At 42.7% G+C, this 19,024-nt stretch overlaps 1 protein-coding gene across 3 annotated transcripts in view; it reads right to left on the bottom strand.

Annotated features, from left to right (window-relative positions):
* The window catches only part of NMD3 (NMD3 ribosome export adaptor), a 68,801-nt gene extending 55,683 nt beyond the window's left edge, over positions 1-13,118 (bottom strand). Inside the window, exons 1-2 of one of the 3 annotated variants that reach the window (XM_018553964.1) lie at positions 13,114-13,118; positions 887-938 (exon numbers count right to left, since the gene is read on the bottom strand). In XM_018553964.1, coding sequence (XP_018409466.1) covers positions 887-930 — 44 coding nt within the window. In that variant the 5' untranslated portion in view covers positions 931-938; positions 13,114-13,118. Of the gene's footprint in view, positions 1-886; positions 947-4,155; positions 4,283-5,658; positions 5,664-13,113 lie in introns of those variants that run through there. The other 2 variants (XM_018553963.1, XM_018553962.1) reach the window with 2 other exon arrangements.
* Positions 13,119-19,024: the final 5,906 nt, after the last annotated feature.

The following is a 19,024-nucleotide window of genomic DNA, read 5'->3' as shown; positions in this document are numbered from 1 at the left end:
TTATACTCGCCCAATTCTCAGAGTCAGCTTGCACTTAGACGGATCTCTTCTGCCTCACTCCTCCTCAGCTGCAGCGGTCTAAGGTCCCTGAGTCATCACATTGTATACAGTGTATAAAGCTGACCATACACCTTACAACCATCGCACGACTTTCGTTGAGCGATGGTTGTAAGGTAATTAAAATCTCATACGATCTGCCCATCTTGGACAGGCAGATCGTACTCTCGATCATCGCAAGCCCTCTCCGCTGAGGGGAGGGCTTCTGATGATTCCAATGCTGAGCGGGCAGTGTGCACTTGCGCACACCGGCCCGTTCAGCATTTGTTTTCCGAGCACCCCACTAACTCGTCGATTTTCGGCAGGTTTTCCAGCATGCACGGAAGACAAAAGACGTGCGCACATACAGTAGAAACGGTCGCACGCCTTCCATACACCTGCCGATTATAGCATGATAATCGGCAGGTGTATGGGCACCTTAAGACACAAGGATGCCGAGGGACATACCATTGCAGCAAAACCAGTACTTAACCCTTGCAGTGCAGGGGTAGCCCCAGTGCAAATAATAAACAATGTACCCAGAGTTTTGCTTTAAACCCTGCCTGTACTGTGCTAGCAGATTTAATTACCAGTTGTAAACTAGATGTGCAAATCCTAACAAAGGTTCAAGTTCTCAGAGTGATGGTACATTGTATGTTAATGCACTAAAAAAAAAAAAAAAATTATAATTTTGCCCCCTCTCTGAATGTTGCCATTTATTTTGCTATAGAAGCTGTCCACAGAGTCCTATGTGTAATCCTGCTCCAAACAAAACAACTAGAAAGGTAAGCAATATATTTTGTTTAATTAAATTTTATGTATGTTGTGTTTCTCTAAGTAAACTACTTACATGTTGCCTTGGCTGCTTGTTGCCGGCCCCTGCATGTACTCCATTTTCAAGACTATATATCTAGTATACAAAAGAACACAAGGGGTAAGTCAGCAATATACAACACATTAACTTAGTAATATTAGTATATATACTTTCTCAAGAAACAAAATATTTTCATTACAACACCTGGGAGTTTATTTATACATTTTTTCACACAAGATTCACACCACAGCTTGAACTGCTGTATCAACCCTGACCTTTTCAATGCAGCAAAAGCCACAGGTGTACACTGAAAGGCTCATTCCCTCTTCCATAGTGAGCAGGGAGCGATCAGATCAGACATTTCACAAAACATCTGTGCATGCTATGACACACGTTTCCCACCCTCAGCAAGGCTTATCTACTCCCTGGTAACTTTTAAGCTAGCCATAGGTAGCTCAAATATTGGGCCAGTTCCTGATGAATCGGACAAAATTCAAGCTAGGGGTGGACCTGTCAGCAACACTCAACTTGGCAAAAGAGGATTAAAAAATCGGCTGAGCCAAGTGGAAAATTCTCAGCAAAGCACCAACTGTCAGATGCAGTCACTATTCGGGTATTCAGGCAGCCATGAGTGCTGTGACTCTCTGAATACAATAGCCAGCAGTGGAGATTCCTCCATTCACACTGTTTAGGGTGAATGAGGGAATTGAGTGATTTTCTCTCTAAAGGTGCCCGTACACCTTACAATTATCATACGATTTCTTTTGTCCCGTCATTGCACCCTCCTTCAATTTCCACTCAAATAGCCCGTCATGCAGTCCAATGCCGCTTGCAATAATTGTTTGTTAGCAATACTAAATAATTTTTGCCCCTCGTCAGAACGAATTTTCATTTGAGCATGTGCAATGTTCCTGTTGCGATTTCGGTTGTTGTACGCAAACGCCACTAATCCATCGATTTTCATTGGTTTCAATGAAAGTTTTCTTGCCTGCCTGATCGAGGAAATTTGGCTGGCTGTACCAAAACCCGAGCGCGTTCGTTTTTCGCACAACAATTGTATGGTGTATGCGCACTTTTAGGCCTGCGGTTTGACAAGAGAAAATCTATATGGCTAGCTTCATAAAAAGCTCAATTATTACAATGATTATGGAACATCAGACACAATCATCACCATGTCAGACACTCACGTTCAGAAAAGAAGGTAAATTAGCAATTGTCTTATTGTTCAGAACTAGGTTTGAACTGCCTTTACAATTCACACCTAGTAGAAAAACTGCATTCACCGAGGTTACTTTCACTGAGGATCCAATGTCAAAAGAAGCAGATCTAGAGACACAGGCAGCTGACGTTATCCGCAAACCATCTTCTCCCATAAGTCAGGCTAGGCTCCACCCCCTTTACATTTAAAGCCCATCTTCCGGCAACCATTGACAATACTACTGCTTGTTAAAAAAAATGTTATTTATACTAATATAGTGCTGTGCTTTATAAATATGCAATTTCTATTTTAATGAATGACTTAAAACCAAAAAAACTTGTAGTGGGGCTGCCCCCACACTGCTAACGTTAAGTGCTCGTTTTTGTCTAGGGGCTGCAGTCAAGCAGATTTACTTACCTGATTCGCGCTCCGACTGGCTATATCCAGGCTGCCAGACTGGTCCCTGCAGCCTCTTCTCTCCTGGGCTCAGGTGATCTAAGGAACACTAATGTCATCACATCTATCCAGATTCCAGCATTAGCCATGAGGACACCAGGGGACATTGCACCAGCCGCAAGGGGACATTCCCCCTGCCGAGTGCAGAGGGTGAAGAGAAGAGAGCTGACTACCAGAGGAGCGGTGATCAGGTAAGTAACTCTGCTTTAATGAATTCAATTCCTAGACAAAAATTAGCACTTAAAAAGGAAAACTATGGGGTTGAGGCTTTTCCCCATGTCTGGATCCGCCCAGCTGCGTGACTGACAGCTGGCTCTGCCTACCTAGAGGCAGAGCCAGCTGTACCCGCCTCCCCCGTCCGTTCTGCCAGTCAGCGTTGGAGGATCGGAGCGGGGAAATCCAGCCCCTCCCCTGTCACGGCAGAGAGCCGTGACAGGATCGAGAGGTGAGTGAACGCCGGTATGTGTTCGCTCACCTCCCGATCTACTGAGCCGACCTGTAACAGTTGCATTGTCACAGGTTGGCTAGAACTATGAGGTGAGTGAAAAGCACTCACCTCATAGCTCTCCTTTAAAGGAGAACGCTAGGATTTTTTTTAATTAACCCTTGCAGTAAGGCCACCACCACACTGCAAGGGTTAACTACTTGTTTGTGTCTGGGTTATAAAACAAATAATTACTCACCCAAAGTTCCAAGCCGGCTTCTTCTTAGACCAGTCCCTGGAATGTCTCTCCCTCTCCTCTGCAGTGGTCTAAGGTCCCGTAAATCATCACATCTATACAATGGGGGGACTTTATCAAAACTGGAGCAGTTGCCCATGGCAGCCAATCAGCATCTCTCTTCAGTTTGCTCAGTTGAGATTTGAAAATGAGAGGTAGAAGCCAATTGGTTGCAATGCTAATCGACTACAGTTTTGATAAATTCCCCCCAATGTGTATTGACATGACAGGCTGGAGGGAGCGCTGTGACAGCTGGCCGGCTCAGAGCTTTGTGTGAGTATATCTTATTTTTTTGTAAATAGACACAAACAAGCACTTAACCCTTGCAGTGCAGGCGTAGCCCCACAAGGGTTCATTTTAAAAAAAAAGTTCTGCTTTAACTCTTACAGTGTGGGGGTAGCCCACTGCAAGGGTAGCTTTTTTTTACCCTAGAGATGGGCTTTAATGCCTTCTTATTGGTCAGAGAGATTGAAAACGTGGAGGGGAGGACCAAAACTAACTTCACAGGAAAAGGTGAGATCTGGCTATAATATCAGCTGCTTAGATGGATCTAATGATCATTCTGACATAGTTTCTACTGATGGTGGCCCCAGCTTCTGCAATGCTTCATCAAATGCTCACATCAGCCTACTTTTGTAGCACTATCACAGTCTAAAATAACAACTGTCAGCCTGTGCACCTTTCAGTATGTATTTACCTGCTTACTTCACTTGACATGCATGGAGCTGTGACAGGGTCTCTTTCCCTTACAGTCAAGCTGGGACTTTTAGTGACATTACAAGCAGAAAGATACTTGTAACCTTCAGCCATTCTGTCACCTGAAACATGTGACTGGCTGCCAGTACGGGCTACGGCAGTAAATGGCCCGCTTCCACCAAGCATTAGATAATAAAAACCGGCCACAGTAACCAACAATAACCATCCAGTCTCACCTGTGCGATCACTGCCGACGTCTGAAACCATAAACACAGAGATCGCAACCCGATCACTACAGAACGACTCACAGATCAGCACCATGTGGCGCGACACTAACTTCCGCATGACGTCACCATCCCAAGGACCCACTGAGGGGGTGCCCCGCGTACTGCCTGTACGAGCGCCTGTAGAGAACATTTCCTGAGGGGACTAGGCACAACGATGAATTCGTATTAGTTAATGGAGCGATTGATTATTACAGTTAGAAAAGAAAAAGACTGTTTCAGTTACAGTGGAAGCTCACCCTGGCATTACACAATGAACATTAACTACTTTGTTTCCAGAGCAATTGCTACATTTTTGTACATACTAATAATCTGATTGTTCGGCTAGAGAATAGCCTAAACTGTAAACCCCCCAAAATTCTATAAAGCAGAGGCACTGTGGAAGGAAAAAAATGTTAGTTGCAATTTTTAAGTTGCACAATATTTGTGAAAATCGATATTTTTAGGGAAAAACACTAACATGAATTTTAGTTTTCATTTGCACAATATTTGTGAAAATCAATATTTTTAGGAAAAAAACACTAACATGAATTTTAGTGCACACAAACAATATAATACCCATTTCTTGGTACAATATAAAAGATGGGGTCATGTCACGTAAATAGATACCAAATGTGTAGCCTTGAAATTGTGTACACCTGTAAAATGGCAAAAAATTGACAGCTAAGTATTAAAAATATACATCAAATAAGGTTAAAAATACATACAAAAGTATAAATGTATGTGTTGGAATAACAGTGTATAAACCCCAATTATTTTTTTCGGGGGGGTAGTTCATGAGAGGGCTCTTCCAGTTAATTTCAATTATTTAGGCAGACTCCTAAAAATCAAACAGTCGTAGCACAGGTACTGCAGCACTGTAAGGTTAATAGCTGTTGACATGTCGCGGTGAAAGAGTTGCAGTACTAATTGTTAGATTCCATAAAGCTCATGATTAGGGATGCACTGATACTGGTTTTTCAGTATTGAGTACGAGTACCAATATTTTGCTTTCAGTACTCGCCGATATCATGTCCCGATAACGGTGGTTCCGCTGGCATGGAGCTGGCTTCCTTGGCAATCAGGAAGCCCAGCAGCGGGTAATGACATTTTGCCTGCTACCTGATTGCCCGGGAAGCCGGCTCCATGTTGTTTGGCTGGCTCTATTGTCTTGTGTGTGAAACTGGCTTCCCAGACAATCAGCATCGAGCCGGTTTCCTGGCCAATCAGGAAGCTGGGTGCGGCATAATTGCATAATTGGTCAGTGGTCAGGTCTAGTGGACAAATGGTCAGGATCAGGTTTTATTCTGCCACCGTGTTACTTCAGAGCAGCTGAGAGAGGATCTTATGAATCAAGTTGTAACCCTGTAATACATCTGTCTCATAATCTGTCTGTATGCTGCTGTTTAGCATTGCTTTGCCATATGATGGAATTGATAAATGCCCCCAATGTGCCCACCATCACTAAAAAAAAACAGTATACCGTAGGTCATTTGAAAATTTGTATTATTGTCTTATATTTTTATAAGTAAACCTGTACACTTACAGTATAATCATTAAATGTCGTTGTCATGCAACAACAAGTGTTCCCTTTCTGTGTTGACGTGTGTTATTGACACACGTTAACACTAGTGTTGGGCTCCATGTTGGAGCCGAACGTGAGTTTGACTTGAACATCAGCAGTTTGTGTTTTCGGCGAACACACAAACTGTCAGGGTGTTCGGCGGGCTATTCGCCCGCCGAGCATTCAGCTCAAGGCACTGTGCCTTGGAAGCCCTGATTGGCTAAAGCCTTTGCCCAATCAGGGCACAGAGTACAGTGAGAGCCATGATTGGGCAAAATCTCTGCCCAATCATGGCTCACCCTGTTACAACTGTAAACAGTGGCGCGGAGCTAGCTGTCCCTGCTACCTCCGCCCAAATGTTTGTATGTTACCGGCATTTGTCAAAGTGCCATTCTGCGGCGGTGGTTCGTCGCGAGTGAACGGGGCGGCGGTCATCGTTTTTTAATTTTTATTATTTCTATTTATTTTTTATTTCCGCGAGTCGTCGTCGTCCTGGACAACGCTGGACTTCATGATTGACGTTAGATTACATCGGTGGATCAATTTTTGTTTTGGGGGGGTTTAATAAAAGACTTGTCAAAACTTCAAGACTTGTTTTTTCAAATACAGGATTTTTTAAAAGTCTGGACTTTTTATTTACAATTTTATTTAACCTTTTAGTGAATGGGTAGGGGTACAAGTGCCGAGGGCATGTGGCATGGGAGGAAGGGGGGTGCTCGCTCGCCTCCCCCCCTTTCCTGCCCTGCCAGGCCTATGCTCGGATCAAGGGTCTAGTATGGAATTCTAGGGGGGGACCCCACGTTTTTTCCCCCCATTTTGGGGGCTGGGGTTCCTCCTTAAAAGGCCCTTATATTCCTACCAGACCTTAAGGGTCTGGTATGACTCTTAGGGGGAACGTCACGCTTTTTTATTTTAAATTTGGTCCCTCCTAACAATCCTACCAGACCTGAAGGTATTGTTTGGGAGGGGGAACTGCGTTCTTTAAACAAAACAAAAAATTTCATTTATTTTTTTTCCTTTAGAATTGTCAGTTTTGCTGCAGCAGGTTCTATACATTGTACAGATGCGCCACTTTACAGGCAGTTTAAAGGGACCCCCCAGGCATGATAGTTAAAGGAATTTTAAATTTTTATTGTTACCCTTTAAGTGATGTTAAAATCACTGCTCCTTCAAAAACTGTATTTTTTTAAAGTTTTTTTTATTGATTCCTGTCCCCCAGGGCAGTACCCGGATCCCCATACACTTTTTATGGCCAATAGTTTGCACATAAGCCCTCTTAAAGAGGACATTTGTTTTTGAAAGTTCTACCCCCATAGACTTGCATTGATTTTGTGTTCGAATTCAAACTTTTTGAATGCTCTAAAGTTCGAATTCGAACCGAACTCAGACGTGTTCGGCTCATCACTAGTTAACACGCGTGTCCACTGCGTTTTTCACTTTTGGATTTTGAGTGGCCATTAAAGGCTATTGACCAAGGTTTGTTAGTACGCGCTGCTATTGACTTAAATGGGCCTTCCAACATACTAAAATGGAGAAAAAACAGACATGTTGTATTTTTTAAAATTTGCTGCACTTCACTAGGAACAGGCACTAACTTTATTATGTGCATTCAACACGTGCGTTAAAACACAACAGTGTACATGGACCCTAATGCGTAAAATAATCTAAAGTAGGGAGGTGGATAGGGAGCACGGGCTAATTACTAAGCAATTTAAGACTAAATGTTTAAATTCTTACATCACCCCAGTTGTGACTGGTTCTCTTCAGACAAAGCAGCAAAGTACTATATGTAGTGTCCAACACAACATCTATCACAATATGGCAACATGTGGGATGGACAGCCCTTCTGTGCTAGAAGGGTGTGTGGTCTGACACTATTGTTGGTGTACATGATCTTTTTAGTGATTTATTTGACCTTGCTACATCTGTCACATTTGCTTCCATAGGCAATGTAGTGTACAAAAGAATAACACATCTTCCATCTTGCTAGAATTTGTATCACCCAATGTCAGGCTTCTAGGTCCTCTGCTGTGATCTCTCATGCTCCATAGACTGTAACCCACCCAGTGTCGGGCTTCTAGCTCATCTGCTGTGATCTCTCATGCCCCATAGACTATAAACCACCCAATGCCTGGTTTCTAGGTCCTCTGCTATGATCCCTCATGCCCCATAGAATGTAAACCACCCAATGCCAAGCTTTAAGGCCCTCTGTTTTAAACCCTCATACACCATAGACTGTAAACCACCCAATATCAGACTTCAAGGTCCTCTGCTGTGATCTTTCATGCCCCATATGCTGTAAACCACCAATGCCAGGCTTCTATGTCCTCTGCTGTTATCCCTGATGCACTATAGACTGTAAACCACCCAATGCCAGGTTTCAAGGTCCTCTGCTGTGATCCCTGATGTGCTTTTGACTCTAAAACAGCCAGTGCCAGAATCTGCTGTGATCCTTTATGTCCCATAGACTGTACCATCCAATGCCAGACTTTAAGGTCCCCTGCTGTGATCCCTTATGCCCCATAGACTGAAAACCACTCAAAGCCAGACTTTAATGTCCTCTGTTGTGATGTCACATGCCCTATAGACTATAAACCGCCCAATGCCAGGCTTCAAGGTCCTCTGCTGTGATCCCTAATACAATGTTGACTGTATGCCAGCCAATGTCAGGCTTCAAGGCCCTCTTTGGGATCTATTATGTCCCGTAGACTGTTAGACTGTTACAGAATTGCTTTATCATCATTTCAGATATGTGATAATCTTGCTTCATGCGTAGACTTACAACATTACTGAGAGTGTTTGTGTGTTTTTCTTTAAAAACAAATATGTGAATTGAGGTGGCTAACTGGTTAGTAGATATTTCCTTGCAAGGATGGGGCTTTGTCCTCAATTCCTACACAGAATGCTCTGGATAGAGTTCATATGTTCTTTGCTGGGTTTCTTCTCTGAATTCAGAAAGATAGTGGTAGTGTGATCTGCTTCCACCCAAACTAATACTGCAGTGCTATGTGTGCCTGCATAACTGTTGTAGACATCTTTGGCTGTAAACTCCTCCAGGAACTCAGTAAAACACCAGGAAACAGTCAGCACCATTAAATGAATAGAATGCGTAAACACATTTATTTATAACACAAGTTTGTTACATTATTATTTTTTCATAACAATTTCGATGCATATTTCTCAGTATAAGTTCAACTTTCTTTGGTAATTGAACCAGCCTAGATTTTTATACTGTCTTACTTATATTTGTAAATAACAGACTCAACGTATTTTTTATTGGTGCAAAGCTATATTTATACTTAGTTTTAGGTTATAAAACTCTGACAATGCCCAGAGGTCAGCAAATGGCTGCATGAATTATTCAGATTATGTTAATGAATAAATAACAAACTCTAAGAGGAAAAATACAGCATATTTTAAAGAGCCTAAATCTAGATAGATAGATAGATAGATAGATAGATAGATAGATAGATAGATAGATAGATAGATAGATAGATAGATAGATAGATTTTAATGGCATTACTTTCTACTTAATTACTGCTGTATAATAGCAAAGTACATAAGACTATTTAAAAAGCTGAGTCAGAAAGAAAACAATGGAAAATGTGTTACTAAGATACAGGCAAGATATATGGTCATCTATATTAGGCACAAGGTCAAATGTCAGGGGATACATACCAGATTTCAACAATCTGCAGACTATTGGGACATGCAGGGGTTAAGGAGGAACATTGCTGAGCTAAGGGAAAATGAAAACTCAGACCCTACAAGTACTGTAGCTGCTGACTCTTAAGAAAACACGTAGTTACCATCCAGGGCTTTCCCAAGGTTAATAGCCGCTTGAGGCGATGTTGTTCCTGAGGTGGGGATGAAGGGGGTGCTGTCAGGGAATAGCCAGTGATGGTGGGGGAAGGCATGCACGGCTGATTTGTTCGAAGAGAGCGGGGACAGTGGCAGAAGCCAGACTGCGCTGTCAGTGGCTCTGTCCGACGTTCCACCCAGCTCACTGGTATCACTGGTTGACAGGGACGCAAGCCAGAGCATCCCCACTCAGCTCCTGGCAACCAGTGACGTCAATGAACTGGGCAGCGCTGCACAGAGTTTAACAGGTTCCTAAGAGCTCTTAATAACCTGGGATGCTGTGGACGCCCCCTACCACCAACACCCAGCTGCTCTCCAATGAGCTGCTGCATGAGGCAACTGCCTTAGGATGCCTTATTATATGGAGGGCCCTGTTACCAGCCCATGAAGTCCAGTACTGTCTTCGACACAGCCGATTCTTCTGCGGGCTTCTGCTCTTCCATGCTGCCATCTTGGATTTGGGAACCAGTTATGACTTTCTGATCACTCACAGGCAGCCCCCTTCTGCACATGCGCAAGATCCACACTGCAGGGAAACTGGTCCCGTAGCCTCCTGGGATGTGTGACATTATGCCAGGAGGCTAAGAGTGGGGGCAGTTGTGTTGGGGGGGCTGACTGAGGGGACATCATTCTCACATAGACAGGGAATGAAGAAGTGGCAGGGAGTTCCACCTAAAAAAAAATTGCCATTGTCTAAGAGGCTGACGGTGAGTCTAATTCTTGGGTGAAGGTCCACTTTAAGGTAACACTAAACTCAGGAGTTCAATCTTAAAAATACATTGAAGTACTCTATTAACAAACATGCATCTTATTTGTGTATCACTCAGCTGTAGATCCTCAAATCATCTCTGAATTGGTGCTGACACTGTCCTTCCTTCTGGAGGGTGGCTAATTCTCCATGGTCCCTGTGTGTGTTGTAAAGAAGCCACCGCTCCAAACTAACTCCCATGATGGACTAAGTCCAAGGTCCAAGTAACAATGGTGGTGCTCGCAGTGACAATCACGGATGGCGCCGTGCACAGCAGTCAATGAAGGATAGAAATCACCAGCACTCAGTAGATGAAGTTCAAAAAATAATAACGTCCATTTATTTGGACCAAACGTCACACATATCGCAATATCCAACGTTTCGGGACCACGCAGGGTCCCTTAATCAGGGCAGAGATGTTACAGATCTCCTTTAAATCTTAAAATTGCAATTAAGTACCCTAACTATTAACATAAAAATGGACATTGTTATTTTTTGAACTTCATCTACTGAGTGCTGGTGATTTCTATCCTTCATTGACTACTTTACAATACACTCTGGGACCATGGGGAACAAAAGTATCCACCCTCCAGAAGAAAGGACAGTCAGCACCAATTCAGAGTAGACATGTGCACCAGCAAAAAATTTGTTTAGTTTAGTTTCGTTTTTCGGGTCCGAAATTAAATTAGTTTCGGACGAAATTAATTTATGAAAAAAAACAAAAAACTTTATCCATTACTTGGCCTGGCGTGGAATTGAACCTGCAACCTTAGCTATGGCAAGCCTGTCCTGTAGCATTTGACAGCTGAGAATGACAAATGGGTGGAGCGAGCTGTGACGTCATGGCTCCCTCCGCCCATCTGTTAACACAGACTGAATGTCATTTTTTTGCGGCTGGTTTTCGTCATGTTCGGTTGGTCGTCTGCGGCGGGTATTTTTTTTTTTCGGCGGGTCGGCGGGGGTCCTGCATCCTGATCCTGACTCTGGATTACATTTTTTTTTATTAAAGAAATTGTCAAAAATTGACTTTTTGTTTTGTTTTTTTTCATATTTTGCTGCAACAGAATTCGCCCAATAACGAATTTCATTGCATCAAAATGACATTAAGGGGAACAAAAATGACTTTTTTTTTTTTTTTTTACAAAAGCAAAGGAAAAAAACCAAAAACTTTATCCATTACTCGTCCAGGCGTGGATTTGAACCTGCAACATTAGCAATGGTAAGCCTGTGCTCTAACCATTACTCTATAGCCTCTGTATTTTAACCACAAATGTGTTGTAGAGGTAAAATGGTGTCATTTTTTTTCCCCTAATGTCATTTTGCTGCAACGAAATTCGTCCACTAACGAATTTCGGGAATTTCGGATTCGTTTGCATTCGTCTTAGCTGTAATTTGGAATTCGGATGCATCCGAATCTCCGAATTTCTGAAAATTCATCCGAAACGAATTTCGGAACGAACAGAATCGCACATGTCTAATTCAGAGATGATTTGAGGATCTACAGCCGAGTGATATACAAATAAGATACATTTTTGTTAATAGTTAGGGTACTTAATTGCAATTTTAAGATTTAAAGGAGAGCTATGAGGTGAGTGATATCCACTCATCCTCATAGTTAGAACCAGCCTGTGACAAAGAAGCTGTCACAGGTCGGCTCTATCAATCGGGAAGTGATCAGAAACATGCACCGATCCGCTCTCTTCCTGATCGTTCCTTTAAAATTCCTACCAGACCTTAAGGGTGTGGTATGGATTTTGGGGGGAACCCCACGCACTTTTTTTTGTGTTATAAGGGGGGGGGGTCCCTCCTAACATTCCTACCAGACCTAAAGGGTCTGGTATGAATTGGGGGGAAACCTCACGCTTTTTTTTTTTTTCCATCTTCTGCAGACTGTAAAAAAAAAAAAAAAAATTTTGCTGCAACAGAATTCGTCCAATATCGAATTTCATTGCATCAAAATGACATTAAGGGGAACAAAAATGACTTTTTTTTTTTTTTTTTACAAAAGCAAAGGAAAAAAACCAAAAACTTTATCCATTACTCGTCCAGGCGTGGATTTGAACCTGCAACATTAGCAATGGTAAGCCTGTGCTCTAACCATTACTCTATAGCCTCTGTATTTTAACCACAAATGTGTTGTAGAGGTAAAATGGTGTCATTTTTTTTCCCCTAATGTCATTTTGCTGCAACGAAATTCGTCCACTAACGAATTTCGGGAATTTCGGATTCGTTTGCATTCGTCTTAGCTGTAATTTGGAATTCGGATGCATCCGAATCTCCGAATTTCTGAAAATTCATCCGAAACGAATTTCGGAACGAACAGAATCGCACATGTCTAATTCAGAGATGATTTGAGGATCTACAGCCGAGTGATATACAAATAAGATACATTTTTGTTAATAGTTAGGGTACTTAATTGCAATTTTAAGATTTAAAGGAGAGCTATGAGGTGAGTGATATCCACTCATCCTCATAGTTAGAACCAGCCTGTGACAAAGAAGCTGTCACAGGTCGGCTCTATCAATCGGGAAGTGATCAGAAACATGCACCGATCCGCTCTCTTCCTGATCGTCTCCCTGCAGTGAGCGGTGACTGACAGGGATTCCCCCCTTTCCGATCCTCCAGCGCTGAGTGGAGAAACGAACGGGGAGGGGGCGGGCACAGCTGTCTCTGCCTCTAGATAGGCAGAGCCAGCTGTCACTCACGCAGCTGGGTGGATCTCGACAGTATTGTCGGGATCCGTCCTCCCGGCTGTGACGCTTACAGTATATTCTCTTTTGATTCCTGAGTTTAGTGTCACTTTAACTAGGAGGAAATAACAAGAAAAGCGCACAGCTCACCCCTGTCATGCATCCTTGTAATTCACATTTGGTGCACAGATGACCCTCTTCTGGAGTGATAGGCTCAAAAACTGAAGAATTAGCACATGATGATCTTCCACAAAAAATCAAATTTTACTCCACGTGCATCCATAGAAAAAAGAACTGCTGTTTTTTGTATAGATGCATGTGGAATAAAGTTTGGTTCTACAGTTTTTGAACAAATAACAAGCCCTTTGAATTGATAGTATTGTTTTTATTTGCATACATCGATTTTTTACATGTTAGAAGATCTCTCCACAGTGAGGCCTGATTGTTTGGGTGAATCACATAGCAGACAGCTAGGGGTTGCAGCAATTCATGCAAGGACAAGTAGATGTCTAACCTCCTGTAGCTTTTGCTGAGACACTTGTCTTTCCATAGTGACAGTACTAAAGATCAGTTGATGTTAGTTCATAAAACATTCTACAGTTGTTTCAAAAAAATACATCTAAAGGAATTTCAAAGCTGAAATACTACCAAGAAGCAAGCCAAACCACAATGCAACAACCTTGCAAGCCTTAAAAAACACATCCCTGAGGCTAAAATTGGTGGTGTAACATATCAGTCTACATGATAAAGACTTTTTGGATTTGTCATTAGGTATCCAAACGCACAGTAGAGCCTGAGGACAAAATGTTTTAGTGGTGTTTCACTGCTAGTCTCAGCAAGGTGTCTCTGCTCTGGGTGAGCATCAAATAATGCCTTTAAAAAGATTTAAAGTGAACCTGCACTAAAAAATATATACTGTATGTAACTCTGCCCTGTACTGACTGGAAGATTGCCAGTGTGTCTCTGCTACCCTTGTGCCACAGCTCATTCAGTTCCTAGGTGCTTCTGTCTGGTAGTGACATCATACCAACACACGCACTCCCTAAGCCTTCCCTGGTACTGATGTGGCACAGATTCTAACACACGACCTTGATCTAGCAGATTGCTGGGCTGGGTTGAAAAAGTAGGACTATGCTCCTATTTCTTTTCCACTGGGCACATACACTGAGTGGCCAGATTATTATGACCACCTGACGTTTGTAGGCAAATTAGCTATAATTTTGCGCTGAAGTTGCTAGAGGGCCAGACCATTATAAATAGGGAAGCAGGTTGTTTACCACGACAGTAGAAGTGATTTTGTTTCTGAAGATATGGGTAAACAATGCGATTTAACAGCCTTTGAACGTGGGATGATTGTTGGCGCTCGGAGCCATGGCGTGAGTATCAGCAAAACAGCAGAATTCGTTAAATGTTCAAGAGGGGCTCATTGTTAAAGTGTTTAAAGACTGGACTGTCCGCCGAAAATCTGGATCTGAACGTGCGAATTGTGGCCGTCAGTGGCTAGTCAATGTTAGGGCAGAACGGAGAGTGGCAAGACTGGTACAAGACAACAGAAGGGCAACAGTGCAGTGTCAGATTCCTCGCATCACCTTTCAACATCTCGCGGATACAATGCCAAGAAGAACCGCCGCAGTATTGAAGGCAAAAGGTGGCCCAACGAAGTACTGATGGGGTGGTCATAATAATCTGGCCACTCAGTGTATAAAGCCCAAATCGGGGAACAAGAAAAAATATATACTCTTGCAGTGAACATGGAAGCCCCCCTTCCCCACTAATGCTTTACTAAAATCTCAAGCAATGTTATCAGCTTGTCCAGTTTTCCCCCATGTTATGTAGATGAGGAGAAAGGAAGGTGTCCTGCAGTCCAGTTCTAGGGTGGCAACACTGGTCCTTAGATACAGTATGGTGAGTGAGCATTGTCACCGTAGCACAGAAAGTGTATTAGTGGCAGGATTACCAGATGCTGAAAAAAAGAATACTAATGCAGCCACCACATCTAAGGACTGGTAAGCTGCAATATATTATTTTTTTTTATATATATATATATAATATATGTAAATATAATACAAGCACAGTTTCAGTATGTGCATATTTGCACTTAAACATCTGTAAATACTGATATGCCTGTTATATGGATCTAACCACTGGACAGCAAACACAAGGCTTAAAGAAGAAATGTGTTATTAACCCTTGCAGTAGGGCTACCCCGACACTACAAGGGTTAAGTGTTTATTTTTGCCTAGGGCGGAAAATAACAAAGTAATACTCACCTGATCCTCAGAGCTGGCTTGCTGTTAGACCAGTCCATGGAGCCTTCTCCCCCTCCACTGCAGCAGTCTAAGGTCCCTGAGTCATCATGTTCTCTACACAGTGCATAGAACGTGAAGACGCAGAGGGGCATACCATTGCTTCAGTAGAGGAGGAGAGAGGCTCCAGGGATCGGTCTAACAGCCAGCTGGCTCTGAGGATTAGGTAACTATAACTTTCCTGTTCCTAGAGTTCTGCTTTCATTTACAATGCTTTAAAGCAGGCATTTACACAAAAAAAAATCAAATTCTACCAATGCATCCCTCTATGTATGATGATTAATAATAACATAGACATGTCAGGTGTAAAATGCTGTGATTGTGAAATACTTACACTTGCAGAGCATTCACTTCCTGCTTTGAAAGGGCAAAATTACTTCACTTTGCCAAACCTATGCACAATGGGATTGCCTTGTCATCAGCAAAGCATTGGTGGGAAATCTCATCTGTAATCTCACAAGATCTTAAGGAAAGGCATTTTCCTCCCCTGAGATGATGTGCATGGTCACGTGTCCTAGTCACATGTCTAGTCACATGTGCCAGAAATCCTGGAAGTAATAGGAGATCTAGTAATCTGCCCTTAGTTAACATGGCCACTGCCAAATGACTGGGGAAAGAAAGAGAAATAAGGAATGCAAAGAATACAAATCCGGCGATTATCTAGAAGTATGTGTTTGTAGATTGCCATCACTAAACATTTCTAAAGGTGTGTTTGTTGTTATTTTAAAGATATGAGTAAAGTTTATTTATTTTCATCCATGTAACTGATTTTTAATTTCATTGGGGTCACCTTCAATTAACTATAATTTGTTTTAAAAAGTATGTTTCACTTAGCCTAATGTCTGCTTAGTTCTCACATCTATATCTACTTTTTGCTCCCGGTGGAACACTATTTCTCTTCGGGGCTGATGTAAAACAAAACAGAACATTATGTTTATTTAAATAGATCAATATATATCTGACACTAAATTACAACATTAGGCAATTGAAGAGCCAAAGAAAATCTCACCGCTCCAATTCCTTAGCCACCATCAGGACTCCCCAGGTGCTGGAATGCAGTAGTATACAAACAGACCGCACTATCCAGAGAATTCCAATACTGCAGAATTTATTGAAATTCACAGCAAAACCAGTATAACAGTGAATGAAAGTGTATAAAGCAAGAAATGCCAGCACTGCACACCCCCACCCAACTACAACCTCTCACATGTTTCACCCACAGGCTTATTCATAGAGGTCGCCTCTATGAATAAGCCTGCGGGTGAAACATGTGAGAGGTTGTAGTTGGTTGTAGCTGCTAACAACTACAACCTCTCAGTGCTCAGCTTCTGGGAGGCGCTTACATTTCTGCCCTGCTAACAGGTTAAATCATGATCCATAGTACATATACAGCACACACGTCCAGTACACTGCAGTAATAGAGTTACAATTATCCCCTGCTAACATGAATAGGTTAAATCATGATCAATAGTACATAACATGTAGTTGTACTATGGATCATTTAACCCATTCAGCAGGGCAGAATTGTAAATCTACTGCTGCGGTGCATTCTATATGTAGTACATATACAGTACATATAGAATGCACTGCAGCAATAGATTTACAATTCTGACCTGCTAACATGAATGGGTTAAATGATACATAGTACAACTACATAGTATGTACTATGGATCATTTAACCCCTTCATATTAGCAGTGTAGAATTGTAAATCTTTTGCTGCAGTGCATTCTATATGTAGTACATGTACAGTACATATAGAATGCACTGCAGCAGTAGATTGTTCTTGTTCACACAAAAAACTAAGCCCAGGCCCCGTCTTACTCACTGTTGCCTCGATCGCGGTGCCTCGCGATTTTCCTCACACCTGAGGACATCGGCGGCGCTGAGCTGGAGAGAAGCGTTGCGTCACTGCTGCTCCGGTGGGCGGCGCTCCAGGTGGGGTCCTAATTTAGGTGGCCGGCGACTGCCTGGAGCGCCGCACACGGGAGCAGCAGTGACGCAACGCTTGGAATGACACGGCACGGTAAGTAAAAAAAACATAGCGCAAGCTTCGGCGCTTTGTATTGGGGCATTTTGACATATAAAAGTACTTGTCAAAATGCCCTGTATTGGTCCTGATACCTATGCTTGTATCGGTATCGGGACATCCCTAGTGTACAGTAACAGCACAGTAAACAGTAACCCTGTGAATCTCTGTGTACTTTCATTGTGTGCAAATGAAGGCAAAATGAACGTTCATAGTACATTTTCTTTTCAGCTTGGATGTAATGTAATCTAATACCACATCATGGCCACTAGATGGAACTGAGAAAGAAGCAAATATGAATGTTCTGTTTTCGACAAGTTCTTGTTGCATAATATTTTGCCCTTTGTTTAGCATGATCATGAGAGGAATGCAAACTAACACACACACATTTGGCCTCAGGATTAGCAATTCCTAAAGTTTATTAAGTAGCACACTACTTTTATGCTTTGTAATTATCTTAATCCTGATTGCGCATGCACCTAAACCTTACCTACAAAATTACTTTCAGAAGAGGCCAGTTTTAGCTGAAACTGCTACTTGTTTCTTTACAGTTCTGCGCCAGTGGTAGTGAAGGAGGCTGGGGCCCAGCAGCACTGGTCTAATGGCCGAGGTGGAGGAGGCCGGGGCCTAGCAGTGGGCGGCTCTGGGCTGACAGGTAAAAGTTGCACAGTGTGCAGGGAAAGGCACCCCGACCAGCCCACCTGAGACCCTGCAGAGCCCACCATAAAGAGACTATGGAAAGCTCTGCAGGGTCACTCTCAGTTGGACTGTGGGGGGTCTTTGGTGGGCTGTGGGGGGTCTATGGTGGGCTGTGTGGGGTCTATGGTGAGCTGTGTGTTGACTCAGGTGGGCTCTGCAGGGTCTCAGGAGGGCTGCGCTGGGTCCATACTGGTCTCTGCAGGGTGTCAAGTGGGCTCTGCAGGGTCTCTGGTGGGCTTTGCAGGGTCTATATTGGGCTCTGCAGCAGTGAGCGGTGGAGTGATCTCTTCGTTAGCTCTGACATCAGAGCCAGCAGGAATAAAGCTGAAGAGAAGGAGGCGGCACAGGCATGGGAACATGTTCTAGAGGTAGGTAATTTTTTGTGGGCAGTTTGGGGGGGCCCCATACAAAATTTTGCTATGGAGCCCTGTGATTTCTAGTTACACCCCTGCATTGAAGCTTACCTTTTTTTTAGATGTTAATTTCTGGAAATGACAGGCTGAAAGATCCTGCTTAGTTCTCACTGTCTGGGGGAGTTTTGTTTCCATAATTAATCCTGTCTGTGCTGTGCTGGCAGATTTCATTATCACTTGATGAGATAAACTAGATGATCAGGACTGTCTATCCTAACAAAAGGTTAACGACCCTAGAAAGGTAATAAATATTTTTTAGTTTTAGATGTGTAGTGTGAATGGGAACACATAACCATATAGTGGGTTTTACTCAAATTTGACTACAAAAGTGGAAATACACTATAAGGCCATATATAAGTGCCGCTGTAAAAGCATTCATGCCAGTTATTTTGTGCATGCATTTTGTTTGATTTCCTGTATCTGAAAAATAAGTCTTGGAGCTTAACATATGTGCTTAGAAAACGGCTATCGGTAATATAACGTAATAATTGGATTTTGAAGGATCTTCAAACGTAGTCATGCAGCAGGTGTATG

Source organism: Nanorana parkeri, unplaced genomic scaffold (genome assembly GCF_000935625.1).
Source record: "Nanorana parkeri isolate BGI_ZX_2015 unplaced genomic scaffold, ASM93562v1 scaffold136, whole genome shotgun sequence".
Taxonomy (NCBI): domain Eukaryota; kingdom Metazoa; phylum Chordata; class Amphibia; order Anura; family Dicroglossidae; genus Nanorana; species Nanorana parkeri.
The sequence above is the reverse complement of the archived record's forward strand: the minus strand, read 5'-3'. Positions and strand labels throughout refer to the sequence as shown.